At 39.4% G+C, this 24828-nt stretch overlaps 1 protein-coding gene across 3 annotated transcripts in view; it reads right to left on the reverse strand.

Annotated features, from left to right (window-relative positions):
* CRISPLD1 (cysteine rich secretory protein LCCL domain containing 1) overlaps positions 1 to 7402 on the reverse strand; it is a 42166-nt gene extending 34764 nt beyond the window's left edge. For all 3 annotated transcript variants that reach the window (XM_030504320.1, XM_030504329.1, XM_030504311.1), the window contains exons 1-2: positions 7173 to 7402; positions 5891 to 6213 (exon numbers count right to left, since the gene is read on the reverse strand). In XM_030504320.1, the coding sequence (XP_030360180.1) occupies positions 5891 to 6148 (258 nt within the window). In that variant the 5' untranslated portion in view covers positions 6149 to 6213; positions 7173 to 7402. The remainder of the gene's footprint in view (positions 1 to 5890; positions 6214 to 7172) is intronic.
* Positions 7403 to 24828: the final 17426 nt, after the last annotated feature.

Consider the following 24828-nt stretch of genomic DNA (forward strand, 5'->3'; position numbering starts at 1 on the left):
ATTTATTAAGTTGCAATGTTGCCAATGAAATTATCAGGGAAAAAACAGAAGTTTTCAATACTGGCTCAGATATCTCTTCCATACAGATGTACCCCAAGTGTGTACATGGTGTGAAGGCCATGCTCGTGTGGGCCCTGGGTGAGAAATGCTGAAAGCATGATACAACCCTCTGATAAGCATTGTTTGGGTACTTTGGAAGGGCAGCAGGGAAACATCATCCCTCTTTGCTCTCTTTCCACTACTGTTAAATTCTTGTGCACACCAAAAAGAAAATATTCCTTTCTCCTTTCTTTACTAGGAAACAACTGCGTACAGCATATCGCATGATAAACATATACAGCATGTATCTGCCATGCATTTTCATAACAAACTGTTCATCATGACCTTAAAAAAGATTTTTTTTTTTCCTGTTTAAGTCATAATGTTGACAATCCAAGAACTCTCTCAGCATTGAAGGAAAAGGTCTAGGAAAGAATGATCTAACATGCAGTTATAAGGTCACATAAAGCCACTGCAGAGGAGTTAATTGAGTTGGTTGGACTACAGTTCCCTACAGAGGATTTTATATACGTTCTCATGCCAGAATCCTTCTATATGGTGAAAGAGACAGAAGGCGAGTTGGAGGATCCATATCAGACTTAGGACACATTAGATGGAACTGAATACATTAACAGCACCAAATTGCCAGGACCAGGCAGTATCCTTCAAGAATCTGAAAGAACTTGATCATGGAACTTCTGAATTACCATGTGGTACACAATCTCTCCTAAAATGGCCTCATTACAGAGGAATGTACAGAGGAATTTTCTCTGTTCTCAATACAGAGAAAACAGACTGTGGGTGTTAATATTTTAAAAAGCTTCCAGTAGATCCTGAGAAACTGCAGACTAAAAGCTGACTTCCATGGGATGATTTCATAGAGAACATTAAAAAACATACTAAATACAGAGATAATATGAATTCCTCCCTGAATGTATTAAACTTTGAAGGTGTCAACATGTGGAAGAGGATTAAGCGCAGTTAAGCTTTCTACAAAGTTCCTAAGTTATTTAAAAATTAATAAATGACTGAAATTAAGCTATCATGAGTTTAAGAAAAAAAGTGACAAAAACCAGAAAACAGACACAAGAATATGAAATAACATTTCAAATTCTCTGCATGATGTATCCATGGTCCTCTGCTGTATACCTTCTTCACAATAGCCCAAGAAAAGGGAATGCAAGATGGTATTCACTACTTAAGGTAGTTAAAAACAAGATAGGAAAATAAACGAAAGAGATAAGAGACTCACTAATGATAAGTGACTGGAAGATGAAATGACAGATAGCATTCAGTGTGAACACATGCAAAGTAATGAGGACATTGCTGGAGATTACAGACAACTATTCATACACTGTAGTGTACTAAATGACCTCTTAGCACACTGGAAAGATCGTGCAGTCATTGTGAATAACTCTATGAAAATGTCAGCTTTAGTTCAGCCACAATGAAAAAAGTAAAAGAATTTTAGAAATTATTAGGAAGCAAAAAACTGTATCTATTTGTGGTATGCCATAAGTATGAAGAGTTTGGTTTGTTCCCTTTGAATTAAGATGTACCACCATCACAGATAGAGAAGGAAAACAAAATTGAATAGCTTTTCAGATAGAATACTTTTCAAGTAAGACGAGTAGAACTCTCCAGTTGAAAAGATGTGACCATTAAGGAGATTATTATCTCTCACAAAAAAAAAAAAAAACCACCCAAAAAAAAAAACCCCACCAAACAAAAAAAAAACCACCACAAAAACCAAGGCATCAATTAAAAGAATAGGTTTAAAGCAAAAAAAGAAAAAAAAGTACTTTTTCCCATAGTCCGTAATTAAATATATAGAGCTCTGCATCTTGATGCCATGGATTCAAAGAATACAAATGGACTCAGAAGCGTTCAGATTCATAACAGAAAATTCCACCCAAGACCATTGGCCACAAAAAGTACAACAGGAGATTTTGGAAGTCCCTAAGCTGCTGTTTGCTGGAAGCTGGGGGTTTCATTGCAAAAGTTTCTCTTTTCACATGCTCTAATCTTATCCTTTTACCCTATGAATCCATTACCGCTCACCAATACAGTCACAGTACTTGAGAAGATGAACTTGTCATCTGGTAAATTCAGTCAGACAACCATGAGAACATTCTGTTCCTTAAACATATCTACTGTGGGTCTTACCGCAGCTGGTGACTTTAGGTCTCTGAACTGTGATAGCCCTGTACACTTTCTATTTTTCAGGGCATAAGGGGAAAGTGTATAGCTGTACAGAAAACCAGTAATTCAACCTTTTTGTTTTCCTTTTTTTAAAAATAGAACCAAGATCTTACATGCTGGGCACCATCCTCGAAAGCTTTTCTCTTCTACACAACTTAAACCAAAATGTGGCATTAGCCCTGAGGTTCTCTAAAATGTAAGGCTGAACTTTGCAAATAAGTCATATTACAAATAGCTCCTACCCAAAGTGTGGTTCTTCACCCCTCCCATTCCCGAGCTATGCATTCCTACTCTCTTTTTACCGGCACTGGTACTCATCTCATTCAGCTACATAGGGAGCCAGTTTCATGACTCAGACTGGAAAAAAAATCTGAAAAATTAAATTTAAAAAATAAAATCTGATTTCTTAGGTACTTGGGTCACTCTCATTATCAACTCAGATACGTGCCAGTGGCAGGACCAGAACAGAGGCATTTCAGCCAGAGCCGCCCATTAGGTTAGGTTAGTTTAGTTGTTACAAACTAATAGTGCAATGAGAGCATTCAACCTTCTTCTAGCTTCAAGCACTCTTGGAGATCTTAAACCTCTCAACTATGCAACACACTTCTAGAGGGATAGACATACCAGTGAGGCACCTGGACCTTGATCACCTTCATTCGGATTTAGTAAGACAAAAAACTTCACTTCCACAAGCAGAGCTAGCCATTTACAAGGAAAGGTTTTACCAGTACAAAGGGCAGCTTACAGTGACATGGCTGTGCCCATACCAGGATACTTTTTCTGCCAGCATGTCTATACTAATAAAGCACCCAGCTCTACTTTTGTAGCTCACTAGACATCAGACAAACACTTAAAGGGATTGTTTCCCTATTCTGGAGCACTGGAACTAACTGATGACAAGACCCGATGTATTCCATTGCAAGGTTTGGGGTTTTTTAATGGTATGGGTCTATCTGCTAAAACTTTTTTTCTTAATAAAACATTCCCATTTATCCCCATCTTTCATTTTACAGAAAAAAAAAAAAAATAGTCAAATACAGTTTTAATTCTACCAATACTTGCCTGTTTGAACATTTTGTCATTCACAAAACTGATCCAGAGGTCATGGACCCTTGGAAAAACAGATCTAAGAGTGCTTACCACTTTACCTGGAAAAGTGGAACTTGTTCATCCTATTATTGATATGAATCTAGAAAAATAAATTCACTATTAAATATCAGACATTTGTTTTAATTATGGACAAAAAGCTAGCAGTAATAGTTATACAGCTATATCTGCAAAAGTTATGAAATGACAAAATAGATTTTGACTCAAGTAATTTATCTATTGAATAAATAAATTACGCAATATGCATAATGCACTATGATTACGGTATTAGTTTTTCCAAAGGAATCTCTTTGCACAAAACAAACCATGCTTCCTTAATGAGCTATCATTTCTAGTTTGTTCTTTGCTGTTCAATCTGTGGCTCCACACCACAGTTACAATTCTGTACTCAAATTTCTCTCTTATTAAATCCCATAATTTCCTCCTTCTTTCAAGCAGTGGAGGGTTCCCACTGTCTTCTAAACCCTCCTCTCAGTTCCCAATACTGACTCCTGCCAGCTTCCTCCACATACAATCTCCCTTACCACTCACTCGCAGGTTCAGTCTTTTTATATAGCCTCTTAGTGAATTTCTGTGCTGTTAACCTCCCTCCATAAACTCCCAAATTTTCTCTGCCCAGGAAGTCACAGTGCTTCCCCTAACCACATCTATTCATCAAATGCTCTTTATCTCTTTACCTCTCTCTTACCACTGATTGCTCAACACCTTCTTGACCAGACTCTCAGCCCCTCTGCATGCCCTTCTTATGGGTCTTTGTCTCTAAACACACATCCATTCCTTTGGCCAGATTCTTTACACAGACCCTTCACATTCACAAACGCCAATCCCTGATTCCCTTGGATAGTATCCCAAAATTGAATCCCACTCTCTCGAAAGCTGCTGTCCCATTCTGAGTAACGGGACGTAAGAATATGTCCTTAATACTAAAATTGTGTAATCTCTTTTCCATGCTACTTGTACTCTGGGTCAGGGGTCATAGTGGAGCACAGAAATAAAAACACAGTAACGACACAACAAAAATTTGTTGCAGATGTAGACCTAACGCAAAATCTAGGCCGTGTGTGCAGTGCAGGAGGAATCTGTGAAGAATACAGCTGTCAAAAACATAACTAACTCCAAGGAGTATATCCAAGTTCTTCTCAAAATATATAACACAGGTAAATGTAGAACGGAAAAAGGCACTTAACTAAAAATCAAAGCTACCCTTTTGCAGAACCTTGGGGAAAAGCGTTATGGTATTTTAACACAGTAAAACAATAAAGTTTTCCCTATTCTCATTTTACAAAAAGTCTTGATAGCTTTTTCTTAAGTTTTCCAGAAATAAATCAACTTAGGTTATTGGAAACAATAAAGTAACCTATATTATAACAAGGTCTGATAAAATCATAACAGAAACCAAAGTTCAAAGATATGTGCAGACTATTTTAACTGAAGGGGTTAAAGGGGTTTTAGATATTATCATCCCCTTATTTGGCAATGAAACATGGTAACTAATTCTCTGATGGCTCTTAGCCTAATACAGTAACACTCATATAGGTAAACTTCAGTTAAACTACCTTTATTAATGATTTAAGTAAGCACAGTTTCTCCAGGGCACATATATGCTCAGTTCAATCAGATCTCCAAGCTGACAGACATCACTCCAAGCTGCGAAAGGTATCTACATCTTGAAATGTGTTAGTATGATCTTCTGTCATAACCTTACAATGTAAGTTGTCAGGAAACCTGTGTAATATTAGGTATAAACAACCCAACCTATAGTAACGCTATTTCTCTGGTGACTGGACAGATAAGCAAATAATACACAGTGCGGACACAGGAAAAAGATTTGTGCTTTTCTGCAGAAATAAGAATACAGAAGAAAAGTTGCCCATTCTTGTCAGACCTCTGGACTTCTTCAAAGCTCTAATGACCTGATTTGATCTAATTAGCAAGGAGAGATAGAGTTAGCCTTGAACTACGGCATAAAATCAAAGTTCAAAACCATGGGAGATTTAAGTCTACTAATAACAAGCCAAACATAGAGGCTTCTTAAGGGAAAAACACAAACAGAAATTATGCATTTCATTATTAATCTGCTAAACATGGGAACATACAGGACTTCAGTCCAGTAACAGATGCCAAATTTCTTGCTCAGAAATTCCATCCAACCTAGAAGCATGGGAGAAAATCCATGTTATTTTGAAAGTTCATAGTTCAGTAACTCTTTTTAGATGGTAACTTCTTAGGTCACAATCAACTACTTTGAGCAATGTAATTTTGGAAAGTGGGATCTAATACTGAAGAATTGTCACTTAAATTCAGGAGAGCTATGAATGATTAAAACCATTAGTATCAGTAGAACATGACACTTGATCCACAAACAGGCATTTTTATCTCACAGTTCACCTCTATACAAAAAAAAAAAAAAAGGACAAACAAGTAACAAGTGTTTTAAACTGGAAAACAAGCAAGCCAAGACTGAAAGTACATTGTGTTATAAAGTGACAGCAACTATTCTAATAACATTTCTTTCTGCATGTCGCTATCAGTTTTTCCTTACCATATATTCCATATTGGAAGCTGGTGGATACACCTGACCCCGTAATTTATTATGAAGATCCAAGATACTTTGCATATCACTGTCTGTGATAGCTCTTTTCCCTCTCTGCTTGGCGATCCACCACTCACCATCTTCATCCATGTACTTTTCCAAAAGTTCCTCTAGGAGTGTGGCATTGGGAAGAACCACTGCGGAAAGTGCTTGAGCTATGAATAGCAAGGTAGTTATTCTGAGCCATTCCTGTACTACATACTTCATGATGAATGATCTCAAAATGCTCAGGAGTTAGCTCCAAGACAAGGTCTTTCTTCCAGGTCTGTTGGCTGTAAATGCATAAGGGACAGTAACGTCATTTGGAGACTGAAGCACTTGCCTGTATGAACTTACTAAGCAACAAGAACTGTAGTTTGTACAGTTTGCACAGTTTGCCACTGTTGTTTTAGGGGGAGAAACCAGGATGCTACTCTGCTTTTACTCTAGTAAGTATACACTGTTGATTTGGGAAGATAGCTTATCTTCAACCTTATGAACTTCAGTTTGTTCAAGCGGTTTTATATGGTACACTGGCATGCACATTTCATTGCCTGCATGCAAGAAACCATGCTTTTCATAGCTACTTAAAAGGAGCCAGACATCAACGAAGATTAGACTGTAGATAAGGTCTTCCAGTATTGGAATTTAAGAACAAAGTAAGTTAAAAGGCTTACATCCATTGCCAAAATAATAACTGAAAACCACAATGAAGTTGATATGAAATATTCCCTCTTGGTGCATTTCAAAATACGACTTTGATTAAAGGGTTTGGTTTTGGTTTTTTAATGATTTCCAAAAACCTAAATAAAGTATTCAACTCGAGAAAGCAAATGAGGGTTGATGGGGTTAGCCTATTCAGCAAACAAAGACAAGCACAGATAACTCTGAAAAAGTAGTACCACTTCCAAGAACAGCATATTCCAACACTGCCTATTGCATGACTGAGTGCTCTAGGTAAGACAGCTATGGTCACTCCTACGCCCTGGGTGAAAACGCGTGGATCCCGCCACACCGAGCGCGCCGAACTCAGCCGCTGGGAGGGAAACAAAAAGCGGCGAAGGAGGCAGAGCTGGGCTCTCTCCAGCGCACCGCCCCGGCCCCAGCCCCGCTCGCCAAGGGGCTGCCGGCCCCAGGACCCGCTCTCCGGCCGGGGCGCCCCGCGTCCGCCGGAGTCCGTATCTCGCCGTACCCCCCGCCGCGGGGAGGATGCTGCGGGGAGCCGCCGGGCGCCCCCCCACAACGCCCTTACCCCTCCGGCGGCGGCTGCCTCCTCCCTCCGCAGCCAGCTTCGCTCCGCCGACCACCTCCTCGACAGGCCCGCGCCGGGGCCGGGGCTGGGGGGCGCAGGAACGGCCTCCCCCCGCTCGCTGTAGCGGGCAGCCGCGGTGCGGATGCGTCCAGCAGCGGAGCGCGGCGAGGGGCTGCCGCTGAGATAGCCGCCTCCTCCCCCGCCTCCGGATCACTGCCGCCCGGAGGAGCTCCGCGATTCTCCTGCTGGCTCCCGCCCCGCCGGGCATTTATCGCGGGCGGCGGTGACGTGCGGCGGACACCCCTCCCCGGCACCCCGCGGGGCGGGAGGCGCCGCGCTCCGGGCTCCGCGCCCGACAGCGGCCCCACATCTGCGCCCGCACCCGCGACCGCACTGCCCGTCCTCCCCGCGGCCGGGTGCGGCGGAGCCCCTACCAGTCCCCCGGGCGGTGCCTCGAGTGTGGCGGGCAGGAAGGGTCGGCTGGGACCTCTGCATCCTGCCAGAAGCTGGCCTCGGTCCCGCAAAAGCTGTCGACCATAAAAGGTGGAGAGAAGCCCTGATCCCGGCCGCCTCCACCCGGTGGTCGCTGAGGAGAGGATGCTGAACCAGCATGCTCCTGCTGAGATAAAGCAAGGAGAAAAAGCTGGATGTGCATACGCAAGCTCCGCAAAAGTCCGGAACATGTCAATATGGCTGGAGGTATCAGGGCAGGAATTCTGCTGTGGATTCAGACCAGCAGCATGAGACTTCTCCTTACGAAGTAAAATTCAAAACCTTGTAACCACTCACTTCTGTTTCTGGCAAGACTAGGTGTTAAATATGTACTTTTTCATTGTATTTTCATCAAAGTCTTCTAGCCTGAATTTTGTATGCAAGTGGATTGAGACAATGTTTCATTTATTTAGTATAATTTGGTACATTGAGCTAATGGCAGGATTGACCAGATTCCAGGCTTCACAGGATTGCTGTACCAGCTTGCAAAGGTTTTCTTTATTTTCATTTTCAGAAACTGAGAGGCTGAGGTTAAAATTCATCAGAATCCAGCTGGCTTCAGACTGGCTGTGTAAATGCTTCCAAATTTCATGGGCCCAAGAGAAACAATGCCATGCAAGTAACACACTGCTTCTTACAGTACTTTCTAGTTTTAGTTAAAATTTCCATAAAGACTTTGAAACTAGCCTGTCTAGCAGGATGCTATAGGTACTTTGTTATGCGCTGTGGTATGCAAAAAATTTTTATGCTCTATATTGGTTTAAGACTTTTTCTTTGCAATGCTGGGAAGTGGACGTATGCACCCAGGTATCAGGCACTGAAATTCCCAGCAAAACCATGTGAGGTAAAATGCCACTGTGCAGCTGGATACGCAGACTAGATGCAAGTTTTTTCATGGTTTATGCACCAGGATGTCTTAACATCAGTCATTTTTGGTGCAGAAGAGTGAGTTCTATTTGTAGTTTGGACAGCCAAAAGAGTTTGAAGAAAGGAGAAGGAAACAAAAAACTAGAACTTGCTGGAGTCTACAGTCTGCTGGAGTCAGATCTGGATTTTCATAATACTCACATCCCATTTGTCTTGCTACATGGGCTTCCATCCTCTGTAGACCCCTGGAGGCCAAGACGTAAACTATACCATTGAGGTACAGCTTCACCATCATCACCCAGTAAAGAATACATGTCACACCAAGCCATTTATTCTGTGTACAGGCACAAGTGCTATTTCATTATAAAGCTGCAGAAAAGGTTTACTGTTATAGCTATTAATGGTTGCACACAAAAACTGAAAAATTCTAAAGGAGTGAAGATATTTATGGGGTTCCTATCAATCACTGGAAAGCACAGAAGCTTCCCCTTTCACTCAGCTCTGGACATCTGCTGGGTTTCAAACAATATAGATCAAACATCACCTTCCATCTTTCATTCTGAGTGTTCATCATAGTTCTTAGAAAGCACTTGATCAGATTTGGTCTTTGTCAGGTTGAAGACCTTATTTTATTGTAATACAAGTTTTAGATCAAATAAAATAAATACTATTTTAAAAAGAGCTAGGCCTCATTGGAATTGATCTTTATCTCTTTCTTTTTGGGTTATCAAGTAATTTATCAACAAGTGAATAAACCCATTACACTCTGTGAACTGTGCCCTTTTCATTTGGTATATGGCCATATGATTTGTGACCACGTAAAAGTGTTGTGATTGACAAGTTATATTTTGACCTAAAGTTGTGTATAAAATTAAATGTAACTGCCTGGATCTGTTGTCTTAATCAGCTTGGGGGAGACCCTTTTCTCCTCTTTTGTTATATTGGATTCTATGAAACCTCTGACACTGAGGATACAACTGCCATCCATAATTTAAAATTGTTGCAATAAACAGTTAAGCACCATTACATCTCCTGAAACTAAAACCAACTATCCTCCTTTCCCAAAGGCACAAGCGGTCAGACAGATTCAGTAACTGTTTTCTGAACAGCTGTAGCAGCAACAACAGCAATTGTGACAAGAAAAAAACACACAAAAAAAAACCCCAAAATCACTTGAAAGAAATTAGAAATGGGTCACCAGGTATATGCTGGACAAACACTGAGAATATGGCACCAAGAAAATCTTAGGAAAGAAGATTTTTGGGGAAAGAGTATCTTCTGCTGTTTAGGTCTTCCAGGGGTCAAGAAGGCAGAATCCAGCAGTCATTGTAAGTAAATGAAGGCCTGAGTGAAAGATACTTTAATCCATCATCAATTTGTTTTCCTAATAGAAATAACACACAGGGCCCCCATCTGTGGATAATTGGGTTGAGAAAGAGTGACATGAGCAAGTAGGAAAGAGAGAAAGGCTCTAATACATATGCACACATATTTAGCAAACCTGCTAAATTATAAGAGCTGAGCTTTTAATTGAAAACAGAAGGAGGAAGAAAAATCCAGGCCACCTTTCTGTGGATTTTAAAAATTTTTATTTTTTTTTTTAGTTTAAATACCTTCTGCTTTGCTGCTTGGCATTACAGTATCACAGCACTGCATTGGCCAAAAGGAACTATTAAAGTCTGATCCATTACAGGCCTTTGGTGCCACTTTCCATTTTTTTTTCTTTTTTTTTTTTTCCTTCCAAAAATTAGACCCACAAAAGCAGTGTTTGGTTGTTGCCTGGTCCTGTAAGCAACTAATAACCATGGGAACAGTTTTTGCCAGGAATACCCTCTGTACACCTGAAGTTCAATCCCTGGAGTTGTGTCACAATATTATGTGTATCACAAACCTTCTGTCAGGCGTGTAAGTAAGCTCCAGTGACCTTCAAATTAGGCACCCCTCTGCCTATATGTCCTAACAGTATGGCAGATTGCTCTAGACCCTCACAAAAAATGCCCAAGCAGGAAACTTTTAAGGAGAAACATCTATAAGGTGGGAGACCAGTTTTCAAATTTAATCTCTTCCTGATGTGGAGCAGGCTCTTCAATGCTCCTTTGCTGAGATCTAATACGCCCACCATGTTGCTGAGTGGTCTGATTTGATTTTGCTTTTTGATTAATCTGTTTCATTTTACAAATAAACATCCATAGAGCTAAAAAAGGGAAAGATATCCATCTGCAAGTTGGTGGCTAAAATGGAGGAACTGTGATCAAAGCCTTGCTTTAAGTTTTTGCCCAAACTGCCTCTACAGTTTTTGATTTTCTGCCTGGTCTCAAAAGTCACAAAAGACTTCTGGCAGGGACAACAAATGAAGTAAAGAGATGATGGGTGTTAGTATTTGTGCTGTTGCGGGTATGGCAAGGAAACCTTTATCCAAACCACAATTATTGCAATGTTGCAAGACCTTTTGATAGATGGATTCACTCAGCTGAAAATGTGTTAGCCACATTGATTGCTGAGGACCTTGTGAACTGTTTTATTCTTGAGGAACATAGCTATATTCATAACTCAGAGACACAACTCAACAAAAAGCAATGGGACATAGCTTTCCCGTGGTTAGATTTACCAGAGCAAAAAGATGCATCAATCAGAAGTCGTAGAAGCACCTGAACACCTTACATGTACCAGGTAGCATTTCCTTTTATCAACAGGCATCACTATGCATTCTGTAGTATAGTTTGTGCAACACGCTGTTTGTTCAAGCGTTGGTCATCTTTAGACATTGTAGCATCTTAGAGAAAATACCGGAACAAGTTGCCCAGAAAGGTGGTAGATGCACCATCCCTGGAGACTTTATAGGCCAGGGTGGATGTGGTCCTGGGCAACCTGATCTAACTGAAGATGTCCCTGCTCATTGCAGGGGGGCTGGACTAGATGACCTTTGGAGGTCCCTTACAACCCAAACTGTTCCATGATTCTATATCTGTTGCTTTGGGCATTTCACCAGCAGAGTTCACAGAGATCATGGTTTCCCAGCCTGGCTCTCAGAAAAATGTTTAAAAGAGCAGCACTTAACAAAGATACTCACAGCACTCCACAATTCCTGGCCTTTGCATGAAGGAGCCGTACGTGTGATCATGTATCATCCATCACAATGATGAAGAACAAAATTAACAGAAATGTTTTTCTGTATCATCCTCACCAGCTATTTCACCCAAGTGACTTAAAATGTAATCATAAAGTTCTGTAAAAGTGAATAGTCAAATATAAATTCGGTTATAAAGATACATGAAATTTATGAAGTCATGCAATGATTGCATGATTCTAGAATGATTACTTGAACACAACTTTATATACTTAAGTTATGAATAGATGGCATGAAGATTTTCTCTTATGTTACTAGTTTTAAAAGTTTCATTTCAAAATTATAATACAATGATTGCATGAGGACAGAACTGTAATTTTATTATCATTGTATTACTTTGAAAAAGTCATTCTTGTGTATTTACAGTGATTGGAAGCAATTATTTCTACTAAGGGGAGCTTCTACTATGCTTTTAATTGAGATTAAAGACTGTTTATTTTTTTAGTTTCATTTTGTCCAAGATGAACTAATGAAGAAAAGTTACCAGCAGTTAAGATTCTGCAACTAATATGAAATCCAAGAAAGGTTTTGACCAATGGAGAAATGTCAGAGCTGCAGGCCACTGGTGAATGAAAGGCGGGTTATCATTAAAAAGAAAAATGTCATTATTTAAATTCCTTTGAAGATACATTTTAAAAGAAAGATACAGGAAATTGTCCTGATTTCTGAACTGCATTTGTTATAAAACTGGTTAATTTACTCCCCTTGCATCTTAAGCATAGAAAGATCAAAAAGTATTTTGTTTACTAAACAAAAAATCTCCTGAAATGAAGAACAACTGGGCTTTCATAGAAATAGTCTCTGACATTTAGATATTAGCACATATACTCATTGTTTCAATATGGCTGTTCGTAAAAAAGACAAATACATACTCCCTTTTCTTTTGCACAGTATCATAAGAGATAATCAGTCAGCATTTGAAAGAGTAGGTTTCCGTTTCCACCCCTTTCCTAAAAGGATTTGAGCCTGATTGTCCTTGATTAATTCCCCCAACATGTACATTACAGTGAGTTAGGATGGCATTCTCTCTGTCACTTCTATTTCACAAAATAATCAAGCATACTTTGAGTCAGGAAGATGTGCAGTATCGCTTTTGTAACCCAGTGATGAGGGCACTTCTGGTAAAATGAAATCGTGCTGAAACCCAATATTTACATTTAATGTACTTGAAATAAATTACTAATTGGGGCAGTTATATGGTACCGCATATACTCTTGTTGATTTATTTTCCTGGTTTTGCTCACTCTCAAGCTCACAAACCGTATGCTTCTCTCATTTTTGTGTTTTGGGGGGATAGGGGACTTACGAGCATGCTGGTTTTTTTCTGCCCGAACACATATACCCAGACAGCTCCAACAAATTCAAGCCTTAAGCGCTGAAATACTTTGTTCTAAGTCCCTTTGCTTCTGATTGATTTGGAATAGGACTGAGAACTTTGTTGTTGATTTTTATTTTCTCCAGCTGTTTGTCCCGTAAAATTAATTGAGTTAGATGTTGCTCTTGGGCTCAGTGTTGCTGCAGAGACAAGATTGGAGAATTTGTCCAGAACCAACTTTTACTCCAAGATATGTGGATTTTGTTGTGATAGGTTAGGAACAAAACCTGGTACTAAACTACATGTATTTTTCATATGTGTCATATGAAATGTGGCTGACAATTTATTTACAAATTTTTATGTATGAATCACTTAAGCTGCATGTATGAGGCAGCAAACCAAAATATGACTCCTTTCCTGCCAATTAGAACAGAGCATTTAACACTGCAGTGGCTTAGCAGTTTGTTTAGTTGTAATGGTGCAGTCCTGTCCTGTTTGACCCTGTGAGAGTCATTAATTCCTCATTTACTCTCTGGAAAAGAAATGGTTAGACTTAGACATATCAGCCTTTCTAAAGTAAGGTAGGAATATGAGTATTTCTGTTTAAAATATCACTGTTAAAAGTAGCATCTTTACCAACATATGAACTACCGCAAGGAGCCAAAATATAAAGGGGGAATAATGTTTGACAATGAAAATTTGTGGAGAAGTATGTCACTGGACCAAGACCTTTCCAATTAAAATGCTCAAGATTTTTTGATTGGTTTGGTTTTGGTTTTTTCTTCCCCTCGAGGAGTAAATTCCATCTCCCCAAGCATCCCGATCTCTTGTCAGAGTTGGCTGGCATAAAAACAGTATCACAGAGTTTCTGTGAGATTTAAGCAGTTGAAGCTTTTTTTTCTTCTGAATATCTAAATTGAAGTCTAAGAAATCTTTGAATAGTAAGAATAAATGAAGGACATAAGGAGTGCTCTGCTGGGTCAGATCAGTGGTCCCCCTATCCCAGTGCTCCGTCGACAGTATCAGCCATAGGGGAGGCTGTGCAGGGAGCACACATAAGCTGACTGCATTCTGCTGTCTGTTCCCCTTTGCAGACTGAGCTGCGGCCCAGCAGAGACCAGCCAGGGCAGAAGGACATGCCCTGCTCTACTGCCGGTGTTTATGGCAAAGACTGCTGGTCACAGCAGCACAGAAATTGAAATCCCTGCTGCCTCATAGAGGGCCAAGGAGAGAATCAAACATTTACCGTGTGAACTGCTGCAACCACTGTTGCTATTGCCAGGAATTATATCTCCTGCTACACCTAAACTCCTTAGTTTACCCTGCCTTGAAAGGGAAGGGACAGAGAAAATTCCTTCCTGTTGGCTTCTGTCGTGTTCCCGCCTTTCTTCACCTTTCTCCTTTGTTCCTCCTAAGTATCTAGATTGGGGTTTTTAATTTGTTTATAGGATGGGGATTAAGAAAAATTTCTGCCCTCATTGATCATGTTGTCTTGCTCCAATCTGAGACCCACACAGACATTACAGAGAGGATGGGCTTTTAGCTGTGGTGGTAATTCTCTAAGATGTTTAAGAAGATGGTCTTTGTATTGGGGAATAACACCCTGACAGCAGTGGAGAAGGAAATCTCAGTGTATAGTATCACCATTCCCTTTGAGTCTCTATGGTTCTAAGTAGTCTTCACCCCCCTTATGCCTTTTGTCTTCTCCCTCCCCTGTGCTACCTTTCTCCTTCCCTTTTCTAGCCCCACCAGGCCAGTTTTGCCTCTCAGCCCTCTCCCGCCAGGGTGCAGATACCTTGCCTACTACCACATGCTCTCCTTTTGCCAGCAAAACATCGTCCAAATGCCAGTTACAGTCCCTGTTATGTATGTATGTATTTGATTTTTTTTAAATCAAGCACAGACGGGAAAGTACCTATGGAACTGCTTCTACACAGGCTGCTCTTTACTCACAGTTTCCTGCATGTTCAAGTGCCAGTACAGAATTATCTGCAACACAGATTTACATGTACTCATGGATTTACAGGTACATCACAGATTTACAGGTACTCACAGATTTACAGGTACTGTAGATGTCACGCCATCCATGCCACCCTAGTAAGTGGCTTCTTGGCAGCAATCCTTCTGCTAGAGATCTGGTACCTCCAGCACTTCTGCCTAGGTACAGATGTTCCATATCAGATCCTGCAGTGAAACATAGCATGGTTTATAAGTCTCAGGCCTTGCTTGAGCTGAGTCATGTATCTTGTTAATGTGGGCAAAGTCAGACATAGGCATCATAATTACTGATCATAGGTAGCATGAGAGGATTGATGCTTTGGAGGGAATTGAGGGGCAGAAAACCCCAGGAGCTAAAGAAATAAAACTGTTATTTAGCTATTAAAATTCTGAGCTGGTGCTTGGAGTCCTTTACTATCTCGTGATACCACAGCCTGAAGGTCAGGTGAAATTACCTTTATCCACATCCTGATAGTACAACTGGAACCCTCTGGAACAGCCCTGTTCAAGGATCAGTAAGAATATTTAATTCTGATTTTATGTTGGCATGACTAAGCATGCTAATTCTTCTATTATAGGTTGTTAGTAGTTCTTTTTTCTTCTATATAAATTACTCATACCCTGCTGTGCAAAACAGAGTCTGTATAAATTATACCAGCATGGACAGTTATGATCCACTTACTAAGAATTAATTTATGTCATCTTATATATCATGTCAGTTTTCAATAGCAGCTCTTTCTAAATGGCAAAAATCAACACAATGTTTAGAATAAAGATCTTAAGATTGTTAATTTTTATTATTATTATTTCCTATAAATTTCCAGATAAATGTAATTAAATATGTGATTCCACAGCCACATGAAAAAGAAGGAATTGTTTAAAAATTGGTTCATAAGGGAAGATTTAATTAGAATTACAAAGGACAACTAAAGCAATGAACTTTGTCAGTTGGCATATGGCTCTTTCATATGTAGACCTTTGAAGAAGGTGCTCATTAGCGTATTTCTATATTTTGCCTGGGAGCACTTCAGCCAGACTTATTCAAGTTTCATTAATATTTTAAAATTTGTAGCAAAAATGTAACTTTAATTATAGGGTTGGATTATTTGAAAATTAAAATACTGCCTTTAGCTGTACTAAAAGAGCACTCAGAAGAGACTTTGTGAGAATCTTATTTCTCCTTAAATCCCACAAGGTGGAATCAATTTCTATTTTAATTAATAGCTTATTTGCCAGTCATTTACAATTCAGTGTGTAGCCTTGACTGTTAGCACCTCTAAATACTCATTCCTCACACTGGGTAAATTATTTTCTCAGTATCAGGAAAAGGTCTGTGACGCGGTATCTTTTTTTGAGGCAATGATGGCTCAATGGTACCCGTGTAGTACATTTGGTCGCATGAAGGAGGGACAGATATGATCATAGAAGGGTAAGGCCATTGCAAGGATACCATGAGGTGGATGGGCTGCCACCCTCACCAGCAGCGGAAGCAGTTTCCAGCTCTGTGCCTGCAGTGCAGGAGATGCAGGAAGAATTGTTCTTTCCTCATTTCTTCTTTAAACTTAATGGTGTCAAATGTTGATTAAATGAGGTCAGCCAACCACCAAATTCTCCTCTCTACTTCCTTCTGTGCCCTCAGTCCCAAGCTTTCCCACCCCTTCTTCCACACTTCTGCATGTCCTTCCACCAACAAGCAACCAGACCCCAATCTCCCTCTCTCTCACAGCAAGACCCAGCCCTTTATTTTCTGCCTATTCAGCTTTGTTATGGCATTTACTTACCTGTGTCATATTGGGACCTTCAACTCCTCCTCACAAACAATCTCTACAATTCTCTAATTCCCTATCTCACCTCTCAGAATAACCAGACACATATTTCTAAGTAGATATACCATTTGTTTACCAACATTTTGCTTGTGTAGCATGGATTATGCATTAAAAAAATCCTACATTTGGCAGTAGTTTGGCCATGGGTATACAGGTGGCTGAAAAATATAGAGGGATGTTTATTAGAGAATTCCTTTTTTTTCCTAGGAATCTCTCCTTTCACCCACCTTCCATACTCTGCTGTTCTGCATCCAGAAACCCCAACTCTCTTTTTCCTCTGACCTACAGTTAAAAGAGAGCACCACTGCCAAGGACTGGGGAATATGCTGCATCCACAGCTGCTGCAGTGGATTCCAAACCCACACAGCTACAGCTACAGCTAAAGGACGGTATGTGAGGATTTTTGTTGCTGCTTTAAGGGAGTGCAGGTTATACACATCAAAACACTGACCTGTTCTCTGAATGCTTATGTTAGAAAACATAATTAATTGCTTACAGAATGTGGGGCCCCAGAAAAGGAAGTTCAAGCAAGCAGTATAGTAAATGCTTTGCAAAGAAGCTTTCAGATTTGCAAAGTCAATTGGCACTTTCCAAAACGGTGTCGCCAACGTCAGCCGAGTAGGTGCCATTGAAAACACCACCAAGGTAAATACTGAAAGGTCAGCTCCTCTTTTGTGCCAGTTGTGTGTGTCTGTTCTTCAGCCTTCTTGCTCTAAACAGACTGGTATCTGTATGTGCACAAATATTAAAACATACATTCTTACATTGGTGCCAGCGTCTGTTTTTCTTAAAGAAGCAATATTTATATATGCAAACAAGTTACAGAGGGTATGGACTGCAATGTTTTCACACCATAGTTTCTTCTTGCCTTGAAAAAAAAGGGGAAAAGGGACAAGTCTTTCCTGATGTGGATGAGAGCTTTGAGATCTTGGCATCTTTGCAGTAGTACCTGACCGATCTGCGGATAAACTTTGTAAGCCATATGGTCTTTTGTGACTAGTCCTCCTGAGGATGCTATAAAATTCAGCGCAGCCAAGTGGAAGCAACAATGTTTACTCAAAGTTTGCTTCCTTTGGAAAAGAAATTTGATGTGGCTTCATTTTAATTAGTTTGTACCATGCAAGAAATATACTCACTACAGAGGAGGTGTGAAATGGTGTGAAACTGTCAAAATGCGGTAGGGCTGCCGAAATCAGAGTCTGGATATTGCGAGAGACAGGGAGTTAGAAGGATTCCTCAGGTTTTTTGGCACACATCAAAGAGGATACAAAGGGTTCTGTGGCTGGCGCTGTATGATTGTGCAAGCATGATGTATATCTAGCAGGGTCAGTGAGCTGGACACTTGTACTACATGGGAAAGGTGTCGCTCTCTGCTGCTATTATCACAAATGTATTAGACATGTAACTTCCCCACATGCGAGTGCATGGCTAAAAAGGGGAAATTTTGATTCCTTCGTTTCTTCTGTGCAGATCATATTGATTCAGCAATGGAGGTAAAAAGGACCTATCCCTCAAACCTTGCTGACAGTCTATATGTCCTTTGCAGTTAGCAAATCAAAATACTACTATGTTTGTGTTCTCTGCTATTGCTTGTCAGTGTTATAATGAAATGGCACATAATTTCTGGTCGTTGGTCTAGTCTTAGGAAAGTAAAGTTTTAATGTTTGAATATTTAGGGGGTTGTAATATATTCTGTAATAAATCTGATAAGTGTACAGCAGTTTGTTGTTGTTTTTTAGATCTCACCTTAGCACTTTTAAAAATAGCAAAATGGTAAAATACTGCCACTTATGTGCAAAGTTGTCAGGGTGCATAGTAGGGAGGTTTTATGAAAAGGTGCTTATTCCTGGGGTAAATGCTTCTCAGGAAATTTTCAGAGGTTGAAAGTTTTTGGGGAAGATTGTTAAACCTGATCCTGTGGTTTCAGTGAAAACTTGTGGATGACATTTCTTATGTATTGTGGCTTTTTTTCTCCTAAATATTTCATATCACACAAATTTACAACTGAATTACATTGTATAAGTGATAGCATATCACATATGCAAAATAATATTATCATAATAAAAAGCCACACAGCATTGATGTGGTGACCCACCTGACACTGGGCACATTTTAACTCTAAGCACTTTCTCCCATCAGCCAAGTTTCCCTTTCACAATCACTTCCCAACACCAGGACCACCCGTTCACTGACATATGATAAGGTTTTGAAAAATGACCTGTCAGCAAGACTCACATCTATACTTAAATAATGATAAAAATAACTGAAATTTCTAAGGTTCCCAAAATATACATTAGAAAAAATGCTCTGAGGGAGCTGTATAATGCATGATTTCCAGATGTATAATAAATAACATGTTTCTTTAAAAAATGCTAGGAAGGCAGTTTCTTCCAACACTTAAGACAGTTTGAAGGACAAAGGCACATAAAGCAAACTATTCAGTGCAGGAAAGATGGTTTGGCGTTGGTAGTGTCTATAGAGATTGATGTAAGGAAACTCAAGGTCAAATTTCTGATAATTTTTTTATGAGAATCTTTAATTATAATGTATATATTTCCATGTGTAGAAGAGTGATGTAAAACATCCAAGTGAAAATATTTCTGTTATATTTCACATTCCCCATATCCAGCTGCTTATCCAACTTCCATACTTTGCCAGGCTGCTGCTCCTGGTACAGTGCCTTTGTCAGTTCTTAGAGTGCATGTCTACTCACAGCCTTCTCTTCCATATGAGATGCTACTCCCAAATCTGTTTGGAAAGCTTTTATTCTTTCTTGGGCTGCAGATGTTCTTAAAACCAGGATTTGGACCTCTGGTGTTTCAACATTTTCCCTAATCTCACAGTACATTTGGCAACACAAACCAAGGCAAGCTGCACATATCTCCTGTCAAAGTAGAAAATATCCAGTTGTCCTGGGGAACTCTCAAGAAGGCCAGCTGGCATTTCAGCTCTTGTGAACAACCATCTATTCTTGATAGAGTCTAAAAAAATGCCTAACCAGGACTGATACATTTTGAAGCGTTTCCAGAGGGCTTGTATAAATAACTCGTGAACAGTTACGTACCATCTACTGAATACAAGGACTCCACTAAGTTCAACTGGAATGTATCGAAATTTTTGTGTTCAGTATTCAATCTTATACCCTATACTTTGTGCACTTACAACCATCTTTTATCAAATTCCATATTTTTCTCCAGTTAGCCCTTTAAAAATATTTTCCACAATTTGCTCACCACAGTATTGTTTCAGCCGTTTGTTGCCTGCCAGAATGAATTTTCTCAGTCTCTTTTATTTCACAGCTTGCTTTAGTTTGAGCCTGAACTCTTCCTCCCTGTTGCCTTTCTTATACTCACTGTACTTTTCATTCTTGGAACAGTGCAGGCATTTGTTTCACTGTGTCCCTTTCTTCAACTCCTCAGCAATTGTTTTCACTTTCCTTGCCTTTATTTTATCATCTTCTGTCCATTATTTTCCTACTACTCTAGCAGCCTGACATGGTAGTTCAGGCTAATACCATTAAATGAGACTAAGGAAAACATGTCTTCTCCAGCTATAAACGCCAAATAAAGCAAAGACAGAAGATAGCTGGGTCATGTTATACAGATGAGATTTTTACAAAAAGTTTGATTTGTTAAATGGCAATTGCCTGTATTTTCTTTCTTTTTATTTTTTTTTTTAATGTCTACTTTTATCTTTATCCTTCAAGATGCAATGCAGTACAATACCAATTTAATATCACTGCTACAAAATAGTTAATAAAACAGAAGTAGAAGCTGCATAGCATGTACGAAGGGTATGGAGCTTCTGACAGATAACACTGTGTCTCTTTAGTAAAATTACTTTCTGATCTCATGCCAATTCTCTCTGTCTCCTTGACAGCCTCTCACTTGGCTATAGAATATAATATGGATCCTGGCTTTGCTATTCTTAATTTTGGGTGGGGTTTTTTTGTTATTAGACATACTATGGTAGATCAGTGAGTGAAGAACCATTTCAGATTTCTGTAAGGAACCAAAAAATGCAGTCTGCCTTGTTTTTTTTCTGATGTTTTCTGCTCATTCTCTGAAAGTATCTTCAGTGATCTTACACAGATAGTAACAAACTGGTATGCTTGTTATAGTACTTCTACTGCTTTGCGTTCCAGGTGTGCCATTTAATTGTAACCATTTCAAAGATGACTTGACTTTGAAGAAAATCCCTAGATTCTTTACTAAGGTCTGAAAACAAGATGGATAGAAAAGAAATTCTTTGGTAAGCCTTTAAATCCACAAAAGGAAATGTTGACATGGCACAGGTAAGTTGATGAGATGATGAGAAAAAGCTGAAAGATGAAAACAACCCATAATGAATTAAATGACATTATTTGTAAGCCAAGATCTCCAGGGGATTAAAATCTGATTTCAATTCACCTCATATTTTCCCCATTAAAAAAAAAAATCTGTAATAATATTTCATTAATGAGATAATCCGCCTTGTTTAAAAGACTATATTAGATCTACGCAGATATAGTTTCAGAGAAACACTTGCTTTTTGAGAATTAATTGTATCAGAAAACTATTAACAGAACCTGGATTTATAATTTGACATTTTTTAAGCAATCTAATGCAGAATTCTAATTTTGCATCATCTTTTCTTTTTTTTTTTTTTTCATACCTGCAAGAAGAATATTTTCCTCCAGGTCAGGGCTGTATTATAGTTGGTAATTCTTTGAGTTTAAAATAAGAGAAACACTCTTATCTCTGTCACTGTTCCTTCCTGGAGTGCTGAATAAGACACCCCATTTGCATTTATTAGTTAGTGCTACTTCTCTGCCTTTTTAGTCTGCCTTTCTGTCTTCTTTTATATGATTTTTTTAATTAAATCTTATTCTGTCCTTTCATTACTTATTAATGTTTTCATTGGGGAAGCATGATTTTCATTCTCTTCACAAAGCAGAGTCAATTTATTTCAATAACCTCATTTAGACTTAGTTATCAGAAATAACACAATACATTTGTAAATTATGTGAATTGAAATGACAATTTCAGAACACACCTTCCTAACATCATGTCAAATGGTCACACCTGGAATGTGGCTTCTGCTTCATAAGCAAATGTGCTGACTATTAGTGTGACAGCATCTGATACAGATTATTCACAACTTCTAACTGGGAACACTTGAAATAGGTAGCTAAGTAAGAACTCTATCACTATTTCAGCAGTTATGACAAATATGTCCATTATGAAGATGGCTTTGACCATCAGAGTTAACCTCCTCATGTTGACCAGCCCTCTAAAGAAGCCCATGTTGACTATACTATTCAGACTCCTACTGTAGGTACCTGAAGTTAGGCAGTGCGAATAACCTCCATGTCACTGCAAATAGCTAGATCTCATTAAATGAAGTATTCATAAAGATGCTTAAACTGTAGCTCTTGTTTTAGCCACATTCCCATCGAGCAGTTTCCTGGTGATACCTCCAAACTCCTGTTACCTGCAAACCTCCATCCACATTTCCTCCTGACTGCTACATTTCTTATAAATTGGCATTCATCAAGTAATGGTTTAAGGTGAATGCCAGCATATTTTTTTAATTTGTCTTGGTTCTTAATCTTTATATTGCCAGTGGACTAATTTCTAGCACTTTCAGTCCTACCATTATCATCAACAGTAGATTGTAACATTACAGTTTCCTCCATAAAATATTTAACAAATAAAATGTGAAAGCACCTCATTCTGCTCACTTCCTTCAGTTTTCTGATAGCTTCCTATATGCAGTGAGCAATTCAGGTAACATAATTTCTTCCAGTATTAACAAAGACTTCGTTTACTTCTAATTCTTCACAGCGCCATGACGCAGAAGAGTACAAGTGGAGGATTGCAACTTTTTCCTTGGCATGAATCACAGAGTCATAGAATCACATGGTCTAGGTCAAGGTTATAGGAAACTTTTGCAGTCTGACTTCTGTCACATAGCTACTGATATGGTATGATTCCGATGACTGCCAGGTTCACCACGGCTTGCTGGCCCATCAGTCGGAAAGGAAAGAACACACACAAGATAAGATAACTTGCAAGTAAGAATCTCTTGTTTTCAGGGAGGCTGCAACATAACCCCGAGGGGCTATCTGTTGAAAGGACGTACATGCTTTTGCCACCCAGAGATTGAGCTCAAGCGCCGTCAGCAGCTTTACAGTTGTAATCCAAATCAAAACAGCCTGTAGAGCGAAGTATAAGAGCAGTTCACAGCAGCAAAGAGTTGCTGAGTATTGTTGACATATGCAAGTGGGACAGGTATCCAATAGGAAGTGATATGCAAAACAAAAGATTTCAGTGCTTGCATGGAGGGAAAGGCGAACTTTTTCAGAGGGGTTATTGGAGCTAGGAATTATCCTTTCCATCTGACTCAATGCTCTGTTTCAAGCTTCTCCTCTTCCATAGCTTACCAGCTCTTGACTAATTAGAGGTTAATATGTTAAGAAGCAGTTGCACAAAATTGCCTTCTGTATATTGGGTTTACATGCTAGCCTTTGGCTGCTGTGGCCACCACAACATCAGGCTGCTTGTATAAGTGGCAAAAAAGACACACTGGACAGTTAAGACAAACAGTAATCACCACTGCAGCCACAGTCCCTCAGTGGCACAACCATAAAACTAGCATTCATAAAATAAGGAACTACATACAAAAAGCTGCCTACACTTAAGAAAATAGACTTTTCAGATGCTAGAGGTGTTAAATATAAACGTGAGCACATTTTCACCAGGGTTCCACAGGAGGTAGCAGTGACATCTGAGAGGCTAAAATACTGTGATGATGTGACATTTTATGGCATATGCCATTATAATTCAAGTCCTTTAATTTATTGGCATCAGCTCAAAATCTGGTGTAGAAAAGAGAAAATTCAGAAGACATGTTGCATTTAATTGCTGTATCTGAGAAAAACAAAGTTTCCAGAGAAGCCACTGCACTTATTGATACTGTAGTGCCCTCACTTTCCCAGAGGCCCTATGTATAAGACTGCAGACACTGGGTCATGTGTCAGTACAACCAGGTGAACACAGGGTCCCCTGAGTCTCTCTGCTGCGTATAATGTTACACATGATGTAGCATCACACCGCTTCTGGTACTGAAGCACTCTCTCTCACATGGGATTAGTGGTAGATGAGAGAGCCAGCCAGCCAGCTACAGTGGAACATGGTATTGTAGAGCACGAGAGAGGAATTGGCAGAGTCCAGCGTAGTACAGGCATCTCAGAAGGCAAGCATGAAAAGAAAATTAGATAAGTGTTTCTCAACACAGTAAATCTTGCAGTTGCTTAAGAGCCTTAGCCTCTCTTTCTGTCTAATGCAGCATCTCATAATGTTGTGACAAGCTAAAAAAAAGAACCAAACCAAACCAGAGATATTTATTAGCATAAGTCATTTAAACTATGAAACTCACTATCATGTGGTAGTTTAGATGACAAGAGTTGTTATGGGCTCCAAAAGTAAGATGACAAATTCACAGAGGAAAAAAAATAATCATAAGATATCAAATGCAAATATACCTCTCATGCCTGAGGAAGTTCATGAGCCACAGATTGCCAAAACCTGGGAAATTATATCTGGAAGATATCAACTTGTCTTGCCCTTATGTTCCTCCTAAAGCACCCAGGCTGGCTATTTACAGAGATGCAGTAATAAATTAGATATATTTCTCTGTTCTTTATGTTCTGCATATTATGCAATAAAGTTTAGATATCCAAAACATAGGAGAAAAAATAGAGAAAGTAATTGTATCATAAAAGTATAATGTAATGCTAATTTCTGGAAAGCACCCCAGGAGTCATACAACAAGGCAGTGAGCCATATGGTACTACTCACTGTTTGGGATCAAAACCCACTCCCTGAAATGCTAAAAGCTAATCATGTAGATTATTTACTGTTGGATCTTGAAGGTGGTTTGGCATTTGACCAGTGAGTAATTCACAGATCAGGAAGGAGGTTTGATTCCTGATTAAATGGGTAACAGACATTTGAAACAGATGCTCAACATGAATACAGACTGATAATA

The sequence above is a fragment of the Strigops habroptila genome, chromosome 1 (genome assembly GCF_004027225.2).
Source record: "Strigops habroptila isolate Jane chromosome 1, bStrHab1.2.pri, whole genome shotgun sequence".
Classification (NCBI taxonomy): Eukaryota; Metazoa; Chordata; class Aves; order Psittaciformes; family Psittacidae; genus Strigops; species Strigops habroptila.